Source organism: Pseudorca crassidens, chromosome 12, assembly GCF_039906515.1.
Source record: "Pseudorca crassidens isolate mPseCra1 chromosome 12, mPseCra1.hap1, whole genome shotgun sequence".
NCBI lineage: Eukaryota > Metazoa > Chordata > Mammalia > Artiodactyla > Delphinidae > Pseudorca > Pseudorca crassidens.
This window is the reverse complement of record NC_090307.1, coordinates 69,652,981-69,675,478: the sequence shown is the minus strand read 5'-3', so window position 1 is coordinate 69,675,478 and position 22,498 is coordinate 69,652,981. Positions and strand designations below refer to the sequence as shown.

General features: G+C 47.1%; 1 protein-coding gene across 4 annotated transcripts in view; it reads left to right on the top strand.

Annotated features, from left to right (window-relative positions):
* NF2 (NF2, moesin-ezrin-radixin like (MERLIN) tumor suppressor) overlaps positions 1-22,498 on the top strand; it is an 80,077-nt gene that overhangs the window by 44,870 nt on the left and 12,709 nt on the right. The window contains exons 7-16 of one of the 4 annotated variants that reach the window (XM_067700311.1): positions 1,826-1,901; positions 4,290-4,424; positions 11,015-11,089; positions 12,624-12,737; positions 15,308-15,430; positions 16,093-16,310; positions 17,508-17,613; positions 18,087-18,214; positions 20,396-20,561; positions 21,957-22,001. In XM_067700311.1, the coding sequence (XP_067556412.1) occupies positions 1,826-1,901; positions 4,290-4,424; positions 11,015-11,089; positions 12,624-12,737; positions 15,308-15,430; positions 16,093-16,310; positions 17,508-17,613; positions 18,087-18,214; positions 20,396-20,561; positions 21,957-21,992 (1,177 nt within the window). In that variant the 3' untranslated portion in view covers positions 21,993-22,001. Of the gene's footprint in view, positions 1-1,825; positions 1,902-4,289; positions 4,425-11,014; positions 11,090-12,623; positions 12,738-15,307; positions 15,431-16,092; positions 16,311-17,507; positions 17,614-18,086; positions 18,215-20,395; positions 20,569-21,956; positions 22,085-22,498 lie in introns of those variants that run through there. The other 3 variants (XM_067700312.1, XM_067700313.1, XM_067700310.1) reach the window with 3 other exon arrangements.

The window sequence follows — 22,498 nt, the reverse complement described above, 5'->3', positions numbered from 1 at the left end:
ACTTTTACAGAATGTTCTGCAGTGTACAATCTGATATCATTATATAATTGTATGAGTAGTTCTGAGGATAGATCCTTTAGAGGAGCTGCTGAAGCAAAGGATGTGAGCATTTCGCGTCTTGACAGGTGCCTCCAAATTGCCCTCTGAAAAGGTTGTACCTATTTACAAGCCCATCGGCTGTGTGTGAAAGTCTTCCCCCCCCATTCTCTCCCCAACACTGGTTTTTAACCAATCTAATTTTTGTGATCTAAAAGATGAAATTTTGTATCTTAAATATTAATTAGCATTTCCCCAATCACTTTAGGAATTGATCATCTTTTCATTAGCCTTTAGTATTTTTTTTCTCTTCTTCAAATCAACTTCCTATCACATGTTGTTGTTGTTGTTGTTGTTGTTTTTTGCGGTACGCGGGCCTCTCACTGTGTGGCCTCTCCCGTTGCGGAGCACAGGCTCCGGACGCGCAGGCTCAGCGGCCATGGCTCCTGGGCCCAGCCGCTCTGCGGCATGTGGGATCTTCCTGGACCGGGGCATGAACCCGCGTCCCCTGCATCGACAGGCGGACTCTCAACCACTGCGCCACCAGGGAAGCCCACATGTTGTTTTTAACTCTTAAAAAAGTATACCGAAAAGTGGACAAGTCGTAAATATACCACTTGATGGATTCTTATAAAGTGAAAACACCAGGTAACACGAGGTGACAAGAAAGCACGTGCCCCCGATCACTCCTTCCCAGAGGTAACCACTCTTCTGAATCCAACTCCATGGATTAGTGTTGCCTGTTTTAAACATTGTATAAGTGCAATCAGACAGTTTCTGTTATTTGTGCCTCACTTCTTTTATGCAGCATGATATTGTGAGATTTCGGTTTGTGGCTTGTAACGGTGGTTTTTTCCATTTTTGTTGCTGTGTAGAATCCCGCTGTATTCATAGACCACACATTATTTATCCATTCCACTATTGATGGACATTTAGGTTGTCCCATTGTCTCCTGGTTTTTGCTGTTACAAATAACATCAAACAATTTTCCAAAGCAATTGTATCAATTTACCTCAACAACGTGTGTGATTTCAAGTTTCTCCACCTGCTTGCCACTGCTTATCCTCTCAGGTTGAATTTTTTAAATTCATTTGAGACCATATTGAGATGGGAGAGAGGGAAGAAGGCAAGGTCATAGGGAGAATTGAGTTAAGATATTTCAACACTGTACCTATCTGGGAGTTTTCTGCAAGTCATTGCTACTTCAAGAGCTTCCTTTAAGTCTGACTCACAACTTAGAAGTGGGTGAGCTGGCTTGGGTTTGACAGCCTGGATAGCTCTTGCCCTAACCTCTAGCAACATCCAAAGGATTAAAATCAGGAAGGTGCCTTAACCTCCAATAACACCCAAAGGAATAAAATCAGAAAGGCAGCTCTCAGGTAGCTTGCAGAGAGAGATACATCATTACCAAAACCTTCTAGGTGAAGAAAGTACGCAATTAGATAAAGCAACAGCTTACGTAAAGTTCGAACATACAAATCCATTTGAGGGAGCAGATGTACTATGTGCTTTTCTTGAATTACTCAAGCCGGGTGTCACTATTTACCAAGGGTAAAGCGTGAAATTGAAGCCAAGAGACACTAATGAATCGATTCCCTTGTTTTCATGGGGACGGGAAATTCTGCTTCACCTCTGTGTGGTGTGGTTAACAGACTTGGGATCGGGCAGAGCTTGGCTGGTAGCTGCCTGGCTCGCGTCTTCCCACAGTTTCGAAGCTCAGCTCGGTGTGCGCCGCCCTCCAGATTTCTCATTTCCGTGCCAGTGACGGTGTCTTTCATTCTCCTCGCAGGGACGAAGCTGAAATGGAATATTTGAAGATAGCTCAGGACCTGGAGATGTACGGTGTGAACTACTTTTCAATCCGGGTGTGTAGAAGCCTCTGCGAGTTCCCTGTGTGTGGGTGGAGACTGAATGAGGGCAGACTGTTAAAACGGGTCCCTCCCCATCCCAGGGCGGTATTCAACAGTTCAGGGGAAGAGGAAGGGGAGGGTCTAAGAGCCTCGTTTTCTATATTGGGACTTAAATTAGATCCTAGGTGATTACGTATCAGTGGAGCCCGTGAGGGCCTGGTCCTGTCTGGGCAGAAACCTGTCTGAATGCTCTGGTGTAACATTTGAGTATCTCTGGCTCTGTGAGATCCGGGTCCACAGGGAACACCTGTAAATACTTTCTTCCCCCAGGACACAAGGAGAATAAAGCTGCTTTTACAGATTACTGATTTGTTTGGGTGGGGACTCTCCCTGGCAGGCTAATTGATTTTCTATGCAGACCATTAACAGTCTGCTGTCCTCTGGGAACCCGCTGCTCCTGCACCGGAGAAGCGTTTGTTTTCAGCCCCTGTCCGGCCTTTCAAGCATCTTTCTCCTGAGGCTCTGCTGCTGGTCGCAGCTCCTCCCAAAGGAGTTCATGCGATTTGCTGAAGTATTTCATTCCCGGTTCCAAACTGTAGATGAGTAGACAGTAAAACAGCCATCATTATAGTTAAGGCTTGCTTTCCTTTTCAGGGTTTCCATAAATTTTGTATTAAATTTAGGTAAATTGAAACACATGTAAAATATCCTAGGGATAGCTTTCTACTTTGTTTTCTAAATACGTATTTTTAATGGATCATTTGCATAAAATAAGGCACGCTGACAAATTATGTCATTTTTGTATAGTATACAAATGCCTAAAAGATTTTCCCTAATAACGCCAAAGGTTGTTTTCTAAAGTTTTATTAATTTGTATTTGCTAATTGTTTGGTTTCTTTAAGGTCAGACTCATTTGACACATTTCTGTGGTTTTGTCCATATGACTCCTCTTGCTCCACCACCTACATTCTAGAAAACTAGTATTTTATAACCTTTCAAAACCAGCTTCTTATGAGGGAATATTTCTACAGCAGACTAAATTATACTATTTTGTGCGTGTGTGTCTTGTATTGCGTGATAGATGAGGCTAATGGATATTTTAGTGTCTTTGTGTTAAAGTTCCCGAAATTTCACCATCACCTAAGGAAGACGTGTGCTTAAAACAATTTGAAAGGGGCTGCTTGAGTCCCCACTTCTCTGTTTATTCTCTAGAACAGTTGGAGCCTCATGATAGGAGGCAGAGGGTGCAATCCATTTTTTTAAAAAACTTAAGCTAGAAACATAATGAAACGTCTTGTTTTCCAAAACGTACTATAGATTTTTAAAGCACAAAGCCTCACTTGTGTTAACACAGTGGTTTTAAGAGCCCTGCAGATGAGCAGACGACTCTCCCTCCTGGTTTGGTGATCACATCTGACTTCAGGTGTTAGCTCAAGTAAAAGATGTATCTCAGAGTGCTCACTCCTCCTCCTGACGCCTGCTGTTAGCCTTGTACTTCTCATCACAGTCCCGGCACCTTCTCGGTTTGCAGACCTTTTTTCCTGCCCTGGAGTCTTGGGTCCGTTTCCTTGTTGTCAGCAAGGGGTCAGGTGTGGGGAGATTCCCCCCACTGCCGTATGAGGACCAGACTGCAGCACAGGGCGATGGGCCTGCAGCCCGAAGAGGTGGCTTCCAGGTGCACACTGGTCAGTGATATGGGGGCCCAGGGCGCTTGCCCTATGGGTGCCCTGGCTGCTGGCCGGACTGCCATCAGAGTTACAGCCTGTGTACAGTCTATCAATTAAAGTTTTACACAGCTTTATTGGGGTACAATTTATATATAATTCATTTTGATGTATTTTTCCGATATTTTGTAGTAAAAAGTTTCCAACATGCAGGGAAGTTGGAAGACTTTTACAGTGCATACCTATGTATACCCACAGCCTGGATTCTACAGTTAACACTTTATACTTGCTTTATCACATTGAAACTACATTTTAATGTAAAATAAGGCCATCTGATCCCAGCATTTAGAGTTTTCTTTCTGGTAGTACAATAACCTTTTCTTTTAATATAAGAGGTGTTTAATCCTACAAGTTTTTATTCTACATCTATGATAAGCCAGTTATTTAATTAGCGGTAACAGTGTTTCGATTACCTCTACTTTAGCCATCGAGCCAGTGACAGGAGCCCCCAGTGATCCTTCCGTGGGACACATGAGTAACAAGAATGGTATCATTTTGCCTCCACCTGCCCCAGTTCAGGAAGCTGGAGGCCCCCTGCGTTCTAAGACAACAGTGACTTCTGTTGGGACCTGTTGAAACTTGTCACATGTAACGGTCTATGCCAGGTTCTTCGGGAAGTTGAATAAAATCTTGAGCCTCAGCTGGAGGTGACGGTGGCTGTTCTTTGTCAAATCTACAGAATAAAAAGGGCACAGAGCTGCTGCTCGGAGTGGATGCTTTGGGGCTTCACATTTATGACCCTGAGAACAGGCTGACCCCCAAGATCTCCTTCCCGTGGAACGAAATCCGAAACATCTCGTACAGCGACAAGGAGGTAGGACCTGTCTGCACTGTAGATGCCCTGGCGGCCCAGCAGGTTTTTCCCCATCTCTCCTCCTTCTGGAGCAGCCCCAGCCAGACCGCTCCTTGTTAGCAGCAAGATCCTTTAATTCCCAGGCTTTGGGTTTTTGCTTGTTGATCTTTATAGTATTTACAGAACAGTACTGGCATCCTATTTTCAAACAGCATCACTAAACCCCTCTGCTGACTAATGAGAGGCTGGGAAGCTCAACTGTCAGGACTAAAACCTGGAGAACAGTAAACAAACCAGAAAGTAACCCTTTCTTATTACTTGGCTTTCTATTTCTGGTGAGAATTCTCTTTGTTTTTTTATTTTTAAATAAATTTATTTATTTTATTTATTTTTATTTTTGGCTGTGTGGGTCTTAGTTGCTGTGCGTGGGCTTTCTCTAGTTGCGGCGAGAGGGGGCTACTGTTGGTTGTGGTGCGCAGGCTTCTCATTGTGGTGGCTTCTCCTGTTGCGGAGCACGGACTCTAGGCACGCGGGCTTCAGTAGTTGTGGCACGTGGGCTCAGTAGTTGTGGCTTGCTGACTCCAGAGTGCAGGCCCAGTAGCTGTGGCACACGGGCTTAGTTGCTCTGCGGCATGTGGGATCTTCCCAGACCAGGGATCAAACCCGTGTCCCCTGTATTGGCAGGCAGATTCTTAACTGCGCCACCAGGGAAGCCCCTCTCTTTATATTTTAAATGCGGTGTATATTAAACCCTCTCTCTGTGTCCAGTGCTTGATTCATGCGGTGCAGAGATATGGCTATACACACACACACACACCTCTCCATAACATGTATATGAATGTATATGTATTTTTTATATATATATATATATATATATATATATATATATATAAAATACATAATGTATACATATCAGCAGTGATATAAAGGATATCAGGCCAACTTGCTTACAAGAATTAAAGAAAAATTAAGTTTGAATAACTCAAATGAGCACTCTAACTTAGAATTCAAATATTACTACATAGGATTGTGACTTTTCCCTAATGCTGTAATCCTATATTTATTCATTCTTTGTTAATTTTTTTTTTTTTAAACATCTTTATTGGAGCATAATTGCTTTACAATGGTATGTTAGTTTCAGCTTCACAACAAAATGAATCAGTTATATATATACATATGTTCCCATATCTCTTCCCGCTTGCGTCACCCTCCCTCCCACCCTCCCTATCCCACCCCTCCAGGCGGTCACACAGCACCGAGCTGATCTCCCTGTGCTATGCGGCTGCTTCCCACTAGCTATCTACCTTACGTTTGGTAGTGTATACATGTCCATGCCTCTTTATTGCTTTGTCACCGTTTACCCTTCCCCCTCCCCATAGCCTCAAGTCCATTCTCTAGTAAGTCTGTGTCTTTATTCCTGTTTCACCCCTAGGTTTTTCATGACATTATTTTTTTCTTAAATTCCATATATATGTGTTAGCATACGGTATTTGTCTCTCTCTTTCTGACTTACTTCACTCTGTATGACAGACTCTAGGTCTATCCACCTCATTACAAATAGCTCAATTTCGTCTCTTTTTATGGCTGAGTAATACTCCATTGTATATATGTGCCACATCTTCTTTATCCATTCATCCGATGATGGACACTTAGGTTGTTTCCATCTCTGGGCTATTGTAAATAGAGCTGCAATGAACATTTTGGTACATGACTCTTTTTGAATTATGGTTTTCTCAGGGTATATGCCCAGTAGTGGGATTGCTGGGTCATATGGTAGTTCTATTTGTAGCTTTTTAAGGAACCTCCATACTGTTCTCCACAGTGGCTGTATCAATTTACATTCCCACCAACAGTGTAAGAGGGTTCCCTTTTCTCCACACCCTCTCCAGCATTTATTGTTTCTAGATTTTTTGATGATGGCCATTCTGACTGGTGTGAGATGATATCTCATTGTAGTTTTGATTTGCATTTCTCTAATGATTAGTGATGTTGAGCATTCTTTCATGTGTTTGTTGGCACTCTGTATATCTTCTTTGGAGAAATGTCTATTTAGGTCTTCTGCCCATTTTTGGATTGGGTTGTTTGTTCTTTTGTTATTAAGCTGCATGAGCTGCTTATAAATTTTGGAGATTAATCCTTTGTCAGTTGCTTCATTTGCAAATATTTTCTCCCATTCTGAGGGTTGTCTTTTGGTCTTCTTTATGGTTTCCTTTGCTGCGCAAAAGCTTTTAAGTTTCATTAGGTCCCATTTGTTTACTTTTGTTTTTATTTCCATTTCTCTAGGAGGTGGGTCAAAAAGGATCTTGCTGTGATTTATGTCATAGAGTGTTCTGCCTATGTTTTCCTCTAAGAGTTTGATAGTTTCTGGCCTTACATTTAGGTCTTTAATCCATTTTGAGCTTATTTTTGTGTATGGTGTTAGGGAGTGATCTAATCTCATACTTTTACATGTAGCTGTCCAGTTTTCCCAGCACCACTTATTGAATAGGCTGTCCTTTCTCCACTGTACATTTCTGCCTCCTTTGTCAAAGATAAGGTGACCATATGTGCGTGGGTTTATCTCTGGGCTTTCTATCCTGTTCCATTGATCTATATTTCTGTTTTTGTGCCAGTACCATACTGTCTTGATTACTGTAGCTTTGTAGTATAGTCTGAAGTCAGGAAGCCTGATTCCTCCAGCTCCATTTTTCGTTCTCAAAATTGCTTTGGCTATTCGGGGTCTTTTGTGTTTCCATACAAATTGTGAGATTTTTTGTTCTAGTTCTGTGAAAAATGCCACTTTGTTAATTTTTTAAATTAATTTTTATTGGAGTATAGTTGCTTTACAATGTTGTGTTAGTTTCTGCTGCACAGCAAAGTGAATCAGTTAAACATATACATATATCCACTCTTTTTTAGATTCTTTTCCCATATAGGTCATTACAGAGTATTGAGTAGAGTTCCCTGTGCTATACAGTAGGTTCTTATTAGTTATCTATTTTATATATAGTAGTGTGGATATGTCAGTCCCAATCTCCCAATTTATCCCCTCCCCCACGCTTTCCCCTTTGGTAGCCACATTCATTGTTAAGTTTAAGAGAGTTTTTGAGCATCTCCTTTGTGTTAGGTTTTGTGGGAGAAACAAAGATGTAGAGAATGCAGTCTCAGCCCTCAGGGAAGTTATAGTCAAGTAGTGACTCAACTGCCGTGATACATAACCTCAGTGTGAGCGGCTGGTGACAGAGGTGGTGATGATATGGTGCTTTTCCACCTGCCAGCAGCTTTGCCCTGGCTCTGATTCAGTTTTCACAAGAACACTGCTGTGAGAGTAGGGGCTGTGTTCTGGTTGCTCTGTGTCACCTCAGGAAGCAGAGATGCAGAGGGATCAGGTGACCTGTGTCTGGTGAGAGGAATAGCAGAAGCCACATCCCCCGAGTTTCCAGAGAAGCACAGAGGACGGGCCCTGAGACTCTGCACCAGGCTGAGGAAGGCAGGCCCGGGCGTGGACTGAGTAACAGAGACGGCCCACGTGGCTGCCTGCAGAGCCCCCACCCCGTGCAGGTTTCCTGCTTTCTCTTTCCTCGTGTAGCAACTAGAGGAAAGGAGCACCAGGCCCCTGGTTGCCAGTATGTGGTTGAGATCCACTCGGCCATGCTTGATGAGACAGATTGAGCTTCTTAATTCAAAACATTTTGGCTTCTCAGATTTTTGTAAGTAATCCAGGAGATGAGCATTTAGGTATTTCTTTTTTAAAGCACTTAAACTGAAAGTTCTACGTGACTTAAAGCAGTAGGTGTGCTGGTAGTTTTTCATCTCCTAATTTCATAAAGTCTATTTACTGCACATCCACAACTTTGCGTGCTAAAGGCTCCCAAAACACTCATCCTTCACGGAAGCCAAGCAGTGAAGTCTCCCCTAGTGCGATGGCTCGACACAGTAAACTAATATTCCGTCTCCCGGGGCAAGGCGCCCCCGAGTTCCGTCAGGTCACTAACTCGCACAGTGCAAGGGCCCCAAGCTGGCTTGACATGATGAGAAGTAGTCTTGGTCATTATATACAACAACCATGCTGTCACAACAGAAGTGCTGGTTTATTTTAAGTGAGCCATTGATTCTGTGTGCATGCCCCGGCATGGCACAGAGCCTGTGGTTTCCCCACTCCTTGAGGTTTCCCACTGACAGCTCTGGGCTTTGATAGCAGGGCCAAAAATAAGCTCACGAAATTCATAAATAGCAGCCTACACAAGAGCAATACTGCTTCTAAGTTCACTTGACCAAAAGCGAAACAAAGGACCGTTTTTCTGTCCTCTGTGTGCTAACCCCTTGTTGGACAATACAGCATGTGAAAGAAATACCCAAGAATAGATCTTCCTAAACGACTTCATCTGCTTAGCAAGTCTTTCTTGGGAGTGGATATTCATGTTTAAAGTGCATCTCTGTCTATGACATAAATCACAGCAAGATCCTTTCTGACCCACCTCCTAGAGAAATGGAAATAAAAACAAAAATAAACAAATGGGACCTAATGAAACTTAAAAGCTTTTGCACAGCAAAGGAAAACATAAGACGAAAAGACAACCCTCAGAATGGGAGAAAATATTTGCAAATGAAGCAACTGACAAAGGATTTAATCTCCAAAATTTACAAGCAGCTCAATATCAAAAAAACAAACAACCCAATCCAAAAATGGGCAGAAGACCTAAATAGACATTTCTCCAAAGAAGATATACAGTGCCAACAAACACATGAAAGGATGCTCAACATCACTAGTCATTAGAGAAATGCAAATCAAAACTACAATGAGGTATCACCTCACACCAGTTAGAATGGTCATCATCAAAAAGTCTACAAACAATAAATGCTGGAGAGGGCGTGGAGAAAAGGGAACCCTCTTGCACTGTTGGTGGGAATGTAAATTGATACAGCCACTATGAAGAACAGTATGGAGGTTCCTTAAAAAACTAAAAATAGAACTACCATACGACCCAGCAATCCCACTACTGGGCATATACTCTGAGAAAACCATAATTCAAAAAGAGTCATGTGCCACAATGTTCATTGCAGCTGTATTTACAATAGCCAGGACATAGAAGCAACCTAAGTGTCCATCGACAGATGAATGGATAAAGAAGATGTGGCACATATATACAATGCAATATTACTCAGCCATAAAAAGAAACGAAATTGAGTTATTTGTAGTGTGGTGGATGGACCTAGAGTCTGTCATACAGAGTGAAGTAAGTCAGAAAGAGAGAGACAAATACCGTATGCTAACACATATATATGGAATCTAAAAAAGAAAAAAAAAAGGTTCTGAAGAACCTAGGGGCAGGACAGGAATAAAGATGCAGACGTAAAGAATGGACTTGAGGACACGGGGAGGGGGAAGGGTAAGCTGGGACGAAGTGAGAGAGTGGCATGGACATATATACACTACCAAATGTAAAATAGATAGCTAGTGGGAAGCAGCCGCATAGCACAGGGAGATCAGCTCGGTGCTTTGTGACCACCTAGAGGGGTGGGAGGGAGACGCAAGAGGGAGGAGATATGGGGATATATGTATATGTATAGCTGATTCACTTTGTTATACAGCAGAAACTAACACACCATTGTAAAGCAATTATACTCCAATAAAGATGTTAAAAATAAAAAAATAAAAGAAAGAAATAAAGTGCATCTTTGAAATCTAGGATGTGTCCGGTCTCATCAGGAATGAATGAGAACAACAGTTGCCGTTTTTTCTTTATATTCGACCCTGCCTGGTAGTCTGGCCCTGGGTTCTCCTACTAAGCTACCCACCCTCCCACCCGCCCATCCATAGCATTCCTCTTTCTCTCCCCTTTGATTTTTGTAGTATTTTCCTTTTCTACTGCAGTCCATTCTTTGTCACTCTTTAACCGTATTCTTTCTATTAACAGTTTTCTTCAAACCATCCCCATGTTTGGAAATCTGGGGTGACACCCTGTATGCTGTCACATCAAATCTAAGCCCTTCTGACTGCCCATCCCCAGCCCACCTCACCAGCCCCGACTCCTGCCTTCCTCTCAGTCTAAACCCATGGTTTTATCTTAGTCATCAAAGAGTTAATAATGACACACACACACACACACACACACACACGCGCGTGCATTAACACTGCTCATTTCCCCATCTCTGCCTTATTCCTATTGCTTGCCCTGTCCAGAATGCCCCTCCATCCTACCTTTTAGCTTCTCTGTCATATTCTTTGTCTAAGACCAGCTTATGTCCATACTACCCTGAGGATTTGTGACTTGTGCCACCCAATGAGGCACTAACACGTGATGTAATCTCTTGAGTAGTTGACTCTTGTTGGTCTAGTTCCAGCCAGGTGGTGAGCCTCCTGTAGGCAGGGCCGCCTCTGCGGCGGCCCTCCCAGTGTTGGCCTCAAAGTTGGGCCTGTCAAGGGTTTGTATTTCAGATTTCCAAGCCTAAGATGGTGCCGAGAACCCAGCTTCCAGGATCCTGAACTTCCTGGGCACCATGAAGCCAGGACAAGGCATGGCCTCGTGCTGGAACTTTGCTAGGGGGGTTGCTGCTTTTGTGGAATTTCCCAGTTGGTGGCAATGTTCTAGGCTATCAGACTGAAACTGTTTTCTGCTTTTTCCTTTCAGTTTACTATTAAGCCATTGGATAAGAAAATTGATGTCTTCAAATTTAACTCCTCAAAGCTTCGTGTTAATAAGCTGGTAAGTTGAGATCCTGGTTTTTGTTACAGACTGTAGTTTTTCTGTGAAATTGAAAGCCGTTTTTGAACCAGTATCAGAGTGACATGTTGTGAGGTGTAGAATGATAACTCACTTGGTACGTGCTTCTCTGATCAGCCTTGAAAGATTTCTCTTTAGCGTAACCTAAAGAGTCAAACGTACATTTTGTGATGAGGAATTTCTAAAAGTTATTTTTATTGAAGTACTTTATACATATGAAAGAATATGTATAATGTATACATGGGGTATAAAGAACAACAGAAATAAACAGCTACCTACGCACCACCAAGCTTTAAGAAACAGCACACCCCCAACACTGTGGAACCGCCCTTGCATTAGCACCCTGCTGTCCCCCCTCTCCCCAAAGGTGACCACCATTCTCAGCTGTGTGCTTAATATCCCCCTGCTTTTCATCAGAACTTTAGTTCGTATACGGCAAGTTATGTATGTTTTTGAAATTTATGCATGTGCTGTCAACTGTGTTCTTCTGTCACATGCCTTTTTTACACATTATTTTTTGAGATTTATCTACGTTGATGCTCAAAGATATGGTTTGCGCATGGGCAATTGCTTCCGTGGAGTCTAGAGAGTGTCTTCACATAGCCCTGCATGTGGTATATGTCCAAATTCAAGGTTATGTCACGTTGTTTTCCAAAGAAGGTGAATTAATGTACAGATCCAACAACCCTGGGTGAGACTTCCTTTTGCCTTATATCCTATATCCTCAGCAATTGTGTTATTAGCCTTTAAAAATTTTTGCCAATCTTGTGCATTTAAAATGGTATCTTCAGTGTCATATTAATTTGCATCTTTACTAATGAGGTTGAATATCTTTTTGTATATTTATTGGCCAGTCTCATTGTCTCTTTTGTCAAACTTGTTTCTTGTCTTTTGGCTGTTTTTCTTTTGGGTTGTTTGTTTTCTTTATTGGTTATCTCTTCTTCCACTTTGTGTCTTATTTTTCCTCTTGCTTTTTATGTCTTAACAAATTTTAATGTAGATAAACGTATACATCTTTTCCTTAACTATTTGCGCTTTTTGTGTCTTGCTTGACATCTTTCCTTATCCTGTGACCATCAAGATATTCTTCTATGTTCTCTTCTAAGAATTTCCATGGCTTGATCTTTGCACTTAAGGCATTAATTCCTCTGGAGTCGAGTTCTGCATGTGGTGGAGGTGGGGGAATCCAACTTACTTTTTTCCCACGAATGACTTGTCGTCCCAGCCCTGCCTGTTGAACAAGCTTAGCCGTCATCTTCCCTGGTCTGCGGAGCCATGCCCTGACTCCGCAGAGTGAGGGGCATCAGAAGACAAGCTAAATGGCACCCCTTCCTCTCTTCACTGTGATTGTCTCCAGAGCTGAGGCCTGGAGGCCACAGGGAGGACGTTGGTGTTTCCCTCCATACCTTCTCTCAGGTTCCCCACAAGAGCCCTTGGACCAAGATGCTGTAGCTGCTGTGCTGTCTCAGTGGAGTCAACGTGTGGGTATAACATTTCTCCTGCTTTCGTTGCACAGATTCTCCAGCTGTGTATCGGGAACCACGACCTGTTTATGAGGAGGAGGAAGGCTGATTCTTTGGAAGTTCAGCAGATGAAAGCTCAGGCCAGGGAGGAGAAGGCCAGAAAGCAGGTGAGCAGGTGAACTGCCGTTGTCTCCTGGTGGTGGTCTCGGCCGGGAGGTAAGGAGTGGTCATGGGCTCACAGGAGTCCTTTGAGCACGGATCTGCCTACTCTTATTTTATTCCTGTTGGGTCTTTTTGGCTGATGAGTAAATGATGGTGGGATGTCAGCTCTGGAAATGAGGAATAAACTCTAACAGCATATCTCAAAGACACATCCCTAGTTATTTCTGCAGTGAATTGAGTGAAGTGTGATTAATGCACGTTGTGGGCAGAGATAGCCAAGCCCACATGTATCCACCCACCTATCCACCCATCCATCCATCCATCCATCCATTCATCCATCGTCCATGCAGCTAAGCTTTCATTCTTTCTGCCTGCCTGTCTCCTGTGCCCAGACTTCTCCTTTTCTAATTAGATGGTGATGGAATGTAGGGCAGCATCTCTGCGCCCACTGCTGGAATTAGACTCCGGCCGCGCTTCCCCATTGCAGGTCAGCCCAGGCGGCACATCGCCCACAGCGAGAGGTGCCAGGAGCACGTTATCAGCAGTCTGGACGATCTGCATCATTGTTTTCTACTCTTAGACCTTTTTGACTCACCGCAATCCGCACAGCTAATCTGAGCCCCGCTGCTGAGAAATATCAATCATGGCTTTGGATGAACTACTAGACAGAGTAGCAGCAGCTGCAATCGGCTGCCCTTAGGACTTGCAGGCTTGGAGGGGTAATAATTAGTCTGTGTGCAGCTCTCTAATTTGGGTCCTCCGACGAAGCTGGCTCCCGGCCCTGAGGTTTAGAATGAAATGCCCAGTGTGATCCATTGTGCTCTCGGCTCCGTCTCTGTGCTCTCGGCTCTGTCTCTTTGCTCTCTGAGATGGCAGGCCACAGATGTACTCTTCGGGATGCTTTGGGGTGGGGTGGGGGGCAGTGGAATGGATTTTGCTGGACAAAGAAATGCTCCTGGGCTAGCACAGGGTCATAGTGGCAACTTCAAGAAGAGCCCTCTCTGACCTCTTTGTCAGCAGAGGAAAGCTTAGAAGTGAGAGATCTGATCACGGCAAGGAGTGTGTAAGCCTCCAGGCTGGCAGAGAGTAGCTTGAACACACCCCTGGACCTGCACTGCCTGTAGGATGGCAGATGCACGTTCCTGGCATCTGGCAACCACAGGTCAGGGGCTCCATGGCCCAGCAGTACAGACATTGACCTTGGAGCCAGATGTGAAACTTAGTATGTGACCCTAGTGATTGACTTACCTTCCAGATCTCGGTTTTCTTATCTGTCAAGTGGAGCTAAGTATCTCTCTTCTGTGTCTCAGATCAGAGGACACACTGTACCTGAAGGTCTTTGTGAGCTGAAACCGCTTTGCGAACAGGAGGTCCCTTATGATTGGGGTGGAGGTCTCAGGGAGGGTGCAATGCTGAGAGCAGAAGGGGGTTGTAGACTTTTTTCAAGTGGAGGATAATGGGGATCTAGTCATCCACCTAATGGGAATTGTAATATGATGGAAATTAGAGAACAAATCGGCCAAGCTTTTCATTGACCTGCAAGAGGAAAACTGGAGAAAAATTTACTGTATTTTATTGCTTGTCTTTGCATTATTCCTTTGAGGCCCAATGCGTTTTTTTGACTTACTATTTAGAAAAAGCAGCAATCTTAAAAATCTTGTGTTTGGGAGAAGATTGAAGCAAGAAGTAAGTAATTAAATGTGCTTTAATTATTTAAGGAAGAAAATAGTGCAGTGGTCACTTCTGGCTCCTGCTTTCTGAACTCAGCTAGAGCCCTAGGATCACAGAGAATAGCACTTGTCCTCTGCTTGTTCCCCTTATTAAGCTCGGCATGTGGCCCAATTAATACAGTGATCCGGAAGGCAAGGGAGGCGGCAGCAGCTTAGTGCTGGTGCCGTAAGGATCAGGGCCGCGTCCTCACTCCTCCCCCCCGTGCTCCCTCCTGTCACAGGCCTGGCTCAGGAGTTGCTTTCGCTTGAGGCTGTGGGGGGTCTGTGCTTGGCTGCCGCCGCCTCCTGCTGTGAAATACGATGTGTGAGCTATTGATGCATCACACGGATGATTCCATCTTCTCCGAGGGTCAGAGGCAAGAGTGGAGCTACTGTTGATGAGATTAGAGGTGTGGGATGGGTCCGTGTGGATAAGAAGTGTCACGGTGGCTCACGGTGGTGGAGAGGGACACGTGGTCTATCTCTGGAGCTGCCCCTTGGGGAGAAGGAGCCTGCATTGTGTCCTGTCAGCTGCAGGGCAGAGCCACTGGGGTCTCAGGCACGTTGGCCAGGTAGCTGTTTCCGTACCCAGCGTGTACGGATGCGCCCGTACATCCAGGTGGAGACTGGCTCCGTGTTCTGCTGTTTGTTCATTTACAACTAGATGATTTTTCAAGGAGCACGGCTTTCCACTCTAGAGCTGGTTTAGAAGGATGGAGGGTGGTGGACAAGGAGAACGACACTGGTACCTAAAGTCCAGGGAAGAAAAGGGTCCCCAGAGGGGAGACCCTGGGCACTGGCTGTCCTCAGATCTGTGGCACAGCAGGTCATGGGCCCTGTGACCAGCGGCCGCTCATTCCCCCTAGATGGAGAGGCAGCGCCTCGCTCGAGAGAAGCAGATGAGGGAGGAGGCTGAACGCACGAGGGACGAACTGGAGAGGAGGCTGCTGCAGATGAAGGAAGAGGCGACGATGGCCAACGAAGCCCTGGTGACTTCCAAGGGGCTGGGTCCTGGGAGGCTACTCGGACTCCCTCTGGTTCTGGAGTTAGGCCCCCAAGGACCACAGATTAGGCACATTTACTTTGACATTTTGGCTTAAAATTATTGTCTTCCTCTCCGCCTGTGTTTCCAGGAGCAGATTTAGATTGAGTTCAACCTCCAAGTGCAGGCAGACTCCACTCACTGTGGGTCACCTTTCCCGCAGGGTGTCTCAGCCTTGGCCTGCCCCACCTCGGGGCCAGGTCATCCCCTGGTGGGGGCCATCCTGTGTGTTGAGGGCTGGTTGGCCGTGTCCCTGGCCTCTGCCCACTAGATTCCCCTATTTGTGACAATCAAAAATGTCTCTAGACATTGTGATGCGTCCCCAGAGGGCACAGTCTCCCGTGCTTTTGAAGCACTTATTTAAAGAGAAAGGACAGAGTTAAGTTGGGTTTCTCCCTCATAAAGTGTAGCCTCAGCTCAAGTGGTCCCCATGGAGGGACCCTGAAGGGCCTTCTGAGAAGTTGAAGGGTGTGGCTTGGGGACACTCAGTGGCAGGGCCCCAAGGAGTCCAAGACCTTGGTCCTTGCTGACCTGAGTGTCTGAGGCCTGATCGGGGCGGGATGACAGGCACAGGGCTCCTGTTCCCGCTGAGCACGCTCTTTTCTCCAGATGCGGTCCGAGGAGACAGCCGACCTGTTGGCCGAAAAGGCCCAAATCACTGAGGAGGAGGCAAAGCTCCTGGCACAGAAGGCGGCAGAGGCGGAACAGGAGATGCAGCGCATCAAGGCCACGGCCATCCGGACGGAGGAAGAGAAGCGCCTTATGGAGCAGAAGGTGCTGGAGGCCGAAGTGCTGGCGCTGAAGATGGCTGAGGAGTCCGAGAGGAGGTCAGCATGGGGGCGGGGAGGCCCTGCGCTGGGGCAGAGCCTGCGGGCAGCTGCTGACCCGCCTCCCGGGCAGGGGCAGAGGCTCCTTCCCGCACAGGCCGGTGGGGCTGGAGCTGGACGGGCGCAGGAACCTAGTTCTCCTGTCCAGTGGACTCTGGTCGGGCTGTGCCTTTGCGATGAGCCCCCGTCTCTGTGATGCTCGTGTTTGCAGGAAGACCATCGAGCTTGTCCACAGGCTGCTGTTAGCTGAGGAGACGTGAGGAGGCTCTTCTGACATTTACAGAATGTGCTTCTTTTCCCTTTTGGTTTGAGGGGTGTGTGGGGAGACAGCAGCTATTCACCTTTAACGCTTCCCTGAAGGTGGGAGGGGAGGGCAGGGTGCCCTGGCTCACAACCAGGTCGAAGGATGGGACTGTAGTCTGTGCTTTTCAAAGACAATTGGAGGCTCTGGGCTGTGCTGGTTCCGCAGCCGTCAGACAGCCCTGGCTCATTCCTCGCGGCACTCGGTCTGTGGGTTTAGAACACCTGAATTTGGCTTTTCACTGCCAGGGTGCAGTCGCTACAGTTTCCTCTCCATTCTTTGCGTGTCATTCTGGGAATACGGTTCCACGTTTCCTGCCCTGCCCCAGGCTCCTTTCTTTCCATGTGCGGTCACTTCCCCGTGAATGATGTGTGTTGGGCTGGGTCCCCTGGGTCCAGTGTCCTGACGAGGCACGAGGCCCTCAGCGACGTACTTATCTTCCTGCCCGAGGAGGTTGTTTCACTTGGGGGTCGTGAAGAATCAGTTCTTTCACATCCTGCCCTTTGTGATCCAGTATGACACCTTTGCCCAGCCCACTCTCACCCAGAAAGAAGCAGAGGAAGCTTCTAGCCCCTCCCCCGATTTCCCTCCCCCTCCCCCGTTGCAAAGGTTCATCCTTGACTCTTCTGGCCACCTGCTTCACTGCTCTCCCAGTTTTGATTTAAACTGGAAATCAATTGAAATGAACAATACCTGGGAATGTTGTTCCTGCTTCGGAAGTTCTGATTTCATGTAAATCCTCCCCCACCCCCCAACCCCCGTGCTTGTTTGCCTGGTCTGGTGCCACCCTCAGGGTTAATCCAGCTCCCTCCTCTCCAGGGGTCAAGGGGGAAGAGGGGTCTCTTTCCTCCTCCTGTCATCTTCTGTGGAGCTGAGGGCCCCTTCTCTCCTTGCAGGGCCAAGGAGGCAGATCAGCTGAAGCAGGACCTGCAGGAAGCCCGCGAGGCAGAGCGAAGAGCCAAGCAGAAGCTCCTGGAAATCACCACCAAGCCCACATACCCGGTGAGCCTGGGGCTGCCAGCCGCGCTGCTTCTCACCTCGTAGCGGTCCCTTCCCTCCCAGCCCTCCAGTTCCCCTGGTGGGGCCTTCAGGGCGACTGTTAAGCAAATGCATGGTGGAGCGAATGGTGCAGAATGTTCTAGGGCCTTGAAAGAGAGATGGGACGTAGGGAGGTGACTTGGTTTAAGCAAAGTAACAGAGGTGGGAAGCAAAGTGGTCCAAGGGGTAATAAATGATACCATTGATGATCTTATAGGGCAGATGGTGGGAGAAGTAGATTGGGGCCGTATTTTAGATGACCCTCTGATCTGGGAGGAGAAAGTCCTCAAAACAAATCTAACTGCCTCACTCTCTGCTTCAGGGGTGGGCACGCTGGGTCCAGAGCCTTTGTGGCCTCTGGAGGGGTGGGTGGTTGACGCAGCAGTGCCCTCGGTTCTTGTGGAACCGAACCTCCTAATCAGATTTCTCCTTCGTAGCCTATGAACCCACTCCCAGGCCCACTGCCTCCTGACATACCAAGCTTCAACCTCATTGGTGACAGCCTGTCTTTCGACTTCAAGGATACTGACATGAAGCGGCTTTCCATGGAGATAGAGAAAGAAAAGTACGGAGCCCCCTCCCCTCCCCTGTGCCCCGCGTGGGCAGCCTGGCACTAACTCCTACAAAGGTTTGTTCTGTCCTCACCCACTGGGAGAGGAATTTCCTAATTGGAAATGAAGGGCGACAGACCAGCATTCATCTTCCAGGATAAAAATGACACTTGATTGGTGATCCGGAGTTTGTAGTGACTCCAGAGCTCACCTGAAGTCTAGGACTGGCTGTCAGAGGTCTCCAAGCCAGTCAGACCGCTGTTCACGTGGTGGTCCATGGTGGTCGTGTTCTAACCTGGTGATGCGACATGTTTCCTAGTTGTGTTCTCTGGCGGCTGAGCTCTGTGGCGGGTCCCATGTCTAGAACAAGGGCGAGAGAGAAGAAACTCCAGCTCAAGGCTGAGGAGGGCTAACGGCTGGGGCTACAGTCATCTTGAGCAGCCCTGCTGCGGGATCTGCACTTTGAGCCCAGCGTGCCCTGAGCTGTCTTCCTCCTTCACTTTATGGTCAGGGGACGTGGCTCTGAGATGGAAGGGAGCCCCACTGCAGAGGGCACCTAACCGAGGTCCCCTAATCAGGGCCGTCGGTAAATCGGCCATCTGTGCCATGGCTGGGCAGGGAAATGTCACAGTAGCTGCCAGGCACGAGGTGCCTGGGTGACAGGGTCCTTTATCTTTTATCTCATTTCGTTCCCACCAACTGACTTCAAAGGTAGGTTTAGTGTTCCCATTTATAAATGAGAACCCAGATTTAGAGCATTTAAGGAGCTCACCCAGCACCCCACAGCTGATGAGGGACAGATCCGGGGTTCAGCGCTTCGTCCGTCTGACTTTGCGGCCCATGTGCTTTCACCTTGTCTGGTGTCCTCAGGTAACCCTCTCCGTGTCCAGCACGGGCAGCCACAGGCCGGGCAGTAAGGCTCTCTGGGCTCATGTCCTGAGGATAGAGGGACCCAGCGTCTCTGTCTGTGGCACCCGCAGCCCCTCCACCCGTGGTGGAGTTCCCTCTGCCCTTCACTGTTTTCTAGGCGTGCTCAGCAGTACACGGTTGTGTGACTGTTTCCTAGGCGTGCTCAGCAGTACGTGGTTGTGTGACTGTTTCCTAGGCGTGCTCAGCAGTACGTGGTTGTGTGACTGTTTTCTAGGCGTGCTCAGCAGTACGTGGTTGTGTGACTGTTTTCTAGGCGTGCTCAGCAGTATGTGGTTGTGTGACTGTTTCCTAGGCGTGCTCAGCAGTACACGGTTGTGTGACTGTTTCCTAGGCGTGCTCAGCAGTACATGGTTGTGTGACTGTTTCTTAGGCGTGCTCAGCCGTACATGGTTGTGTGACTGTTTCCTAGGCGTGCTCAGCAGTACACGGTTGTGTGACTGTTTTCTAGGCGTGCTCAGCAGTACGTGGTTGTGTGACTGTTTTCTGGGCGTGCTCAGCAGTACACGGTTGTGTGATGACTGTTTTCTAGGCGTGCTCAGCTGTACACGGTTGTGTGATCAGGGTGAGGCTGCTTACTGCTTTTTCACAGTTCATGTTTTCTTACTCATTACCTGTGCGCACCAGGCACCACCCGTGCGTGGGAATCACTGCAGAAGGTCCCTTGTGTCTGTGCTACCCAGTTTGCCTGGCTGTGCCCGTGTAGCTGGACACCCTGAGGATGGCTTCCTTCATAGATAACCATGTGTGCTTGCAGGTGGTGGTGGGCATCTTTCTATTCCTGGTGTTTGCTGAGTGAGCTTCTGTCATCTTTAGGAGATTATGTCCCAAAACAAGTAGGGATGTGGCCATGGCCTATCAGAAGAGGTCACTAGAATGGAATTACTTCTCCGAGAAGGGCTGAGACAAGATTGTTTTGGATGCCAGGAGGCTTGTTTCTTGTGTTGTTTTCTGTGTAGAACTAAAAACTATCTGTTATCCATTACAACTGGTATGAGAGTTTACTGAGGCTTTCCTACACTTCCTTCTGTTTAATCCCGACCACAGCCCTGTGATCGTTATCCCTATCTTATGGATGAGGAAACAGATGCAGAGCAGTTTAGTGACTGGCCCAAGCTCCCATGGCCCGCGAGTGGCCAAGCAGAGATGTGAACCCCAGGCTCAGACCCTGGGTCCCAGGCCAAGCAGCGTGTGGGTCTGGAGCCTCTCGGCCACGGTGCGCCTCACTGTTTGCCAGACCCCATGATACTCTGTCCTCTCTCTGGCAGAGTGGAGTATATGGAGAAGAGCAAGCACCTGCAGGAGCAGCTCAACGAACTCAAGACAGAGATCGAGGCCTTGAAACTCAAAGAGAGGGAGACGGCCTTAGATATTCTGCACAACGAGAACTCTGATCAGGGCGGCACCAGCAGCAAACACAATACCATTAAAAAGGTACCGAGTCTCTTGTCTTTTGCTGATTAGGGCAGTTGTTAATGAAATGTGAGGTTGGCATCTGGTTTCCTCAGTAGCCGAGTCATTAGACTGTTGTCATTTTTTATATGTACCTAGTTGAGGAAATTTTTTGACTCACGCCAGAAAGGGAATTTAATCTGCCAGTGTCTGTGAATCCATTGACTCGATGGAAGGGGAGCTTGTGTTAAAAGCTCTGATGAAATGAATCACGGTTACAGGACAGGTTTTGATCCATCATTTAGCAGTAAAGCAATTCTGTCTTTTAAGCCGAGGGGAGTTCTGCCCAGGGAGCTGCCTTACTTAATGAGAAAGCAAAATGAAAGGGAGGCTGTTGAGAATGGCCTCTCCCTCTCGTCTTTTTGCGTTTTTAAGTGGCAAGGACTGTAAAATTCTGTTCTTGATTTAGAAACCAAATTCTGAATTTTTAACTTTTTTCAGACTTGAAAGGGAGTATCTAGAAGAACCTTAATGTTTTAAGAGATGAGACTTCATTTATGTTGCTAACAGTTTCATGTCTTTCTCCACGGATATTTTGAGCTTTCAGCATTTTGGAGGAAGTTAAATTCCATACTAACTATCAGCCCAAGAGTGTACATCTCTTACGCTGGGCAAAGCGGAAAGGTCCTCTCCTGCCAGGTGATGTCAGCTCCTGTCTCTTCCCCCAGGACCAGGCTAACACCCGTAAAATGGGGGTCAGTAAGACAAGGCTCTTCATTGAGTTTAGATGGTGATAGTTAGATGTGTTTCACTTTGTACGCTTTAGCGTAGTCTTTAAATTGATCTCCCAGTTTGAGAACTGTCTGTTTTCAAGAGATCTGTATCTACCTGCCATCGTTGAGGGGTACAGTCGGGAGCCCTGAATCCTCCCTCTTGACTCCGGTTAGTATTGGCACCGAGTAGAGAATTCCTTTTAATAGCGTGACCTGGAGGGAGAGACCTTTCCACAATCCACGTTCTTCTTTCCTCCAGCTTCTGTAACTTACCGGGTTTCCCTTCCAAACCAAATTCTGAAACAGTTAGCAAAGGGGAGCTGGAGCGAAGCTTCAGCCAGTGAGCAGAGAGAAAGAAGGATGACTGGGCCAGTGAGCCAGTTGGGCCTCACAGGAGCTGCCTCGGACCCCTCCCTGACCCACTCTTCCCCCGGGCGCCGGGCACAGGCTCATCTTTGCCACTGCTTCCATGAGCCGGGCCCTCGACCACAGGGCCCTGGGGTGCTGAAAGCTGGGGAGACCCGTTTCCAAGCCATAAAAACACACAAATGAAGTGACTTGTCACAATTCAGGCCTGTCTGAGCATTTTGCAAATGGCACGTGTGGCATTGTTGATATCACAGGGTATGTTTTTGTTTTTCTTCATTTTATTTTGCTGGTTTAGCCTCAAGCCCAAGGCAGAAGACCTATCTGCATTTGAGCCCTCAAAGTAGGTTATTCCCAGGTACTCTGTATGTGGTGATGGGACTGACCTCTGTGATACTAACCCCTGCATGAGCTTGCCTGTCTCTGTCCCCGGGCCGTGCCGAGCCCTCCCGAGGGCAGGTGGCGCCCGGGGACTGGCCGCAGCATGCTTCGAGTCTGAGAGCAGGCATCCGCCCTGTGGGGCCAGAACAGCCTCCAGGGTCCAGAAGGCTGCCTCGTTCTGAAGAGCATGTCCTGGGGCTGTAGGACCAGCCGTCCTTCATCTTGTGTCGTTGTCGGGCTGGGGAAGGTCATGGCTTCTTGTCCGGTCAGGTCTGTCTAAAGTCCTTTGTCTTGGTGGCGTACTCCTTAGATAAATAACCCTAGCATGGAAACGGGGTCAATTTGGGTGTTCTTAAGACTGGTGCCTTTAAAACGAGATCAAGACCTTTCATATGGTGACAGCCTCTGAAGACCCGCAGTCATACCTGGCGGCTTCTGGTCGTGGGATGAAGGGGCTGC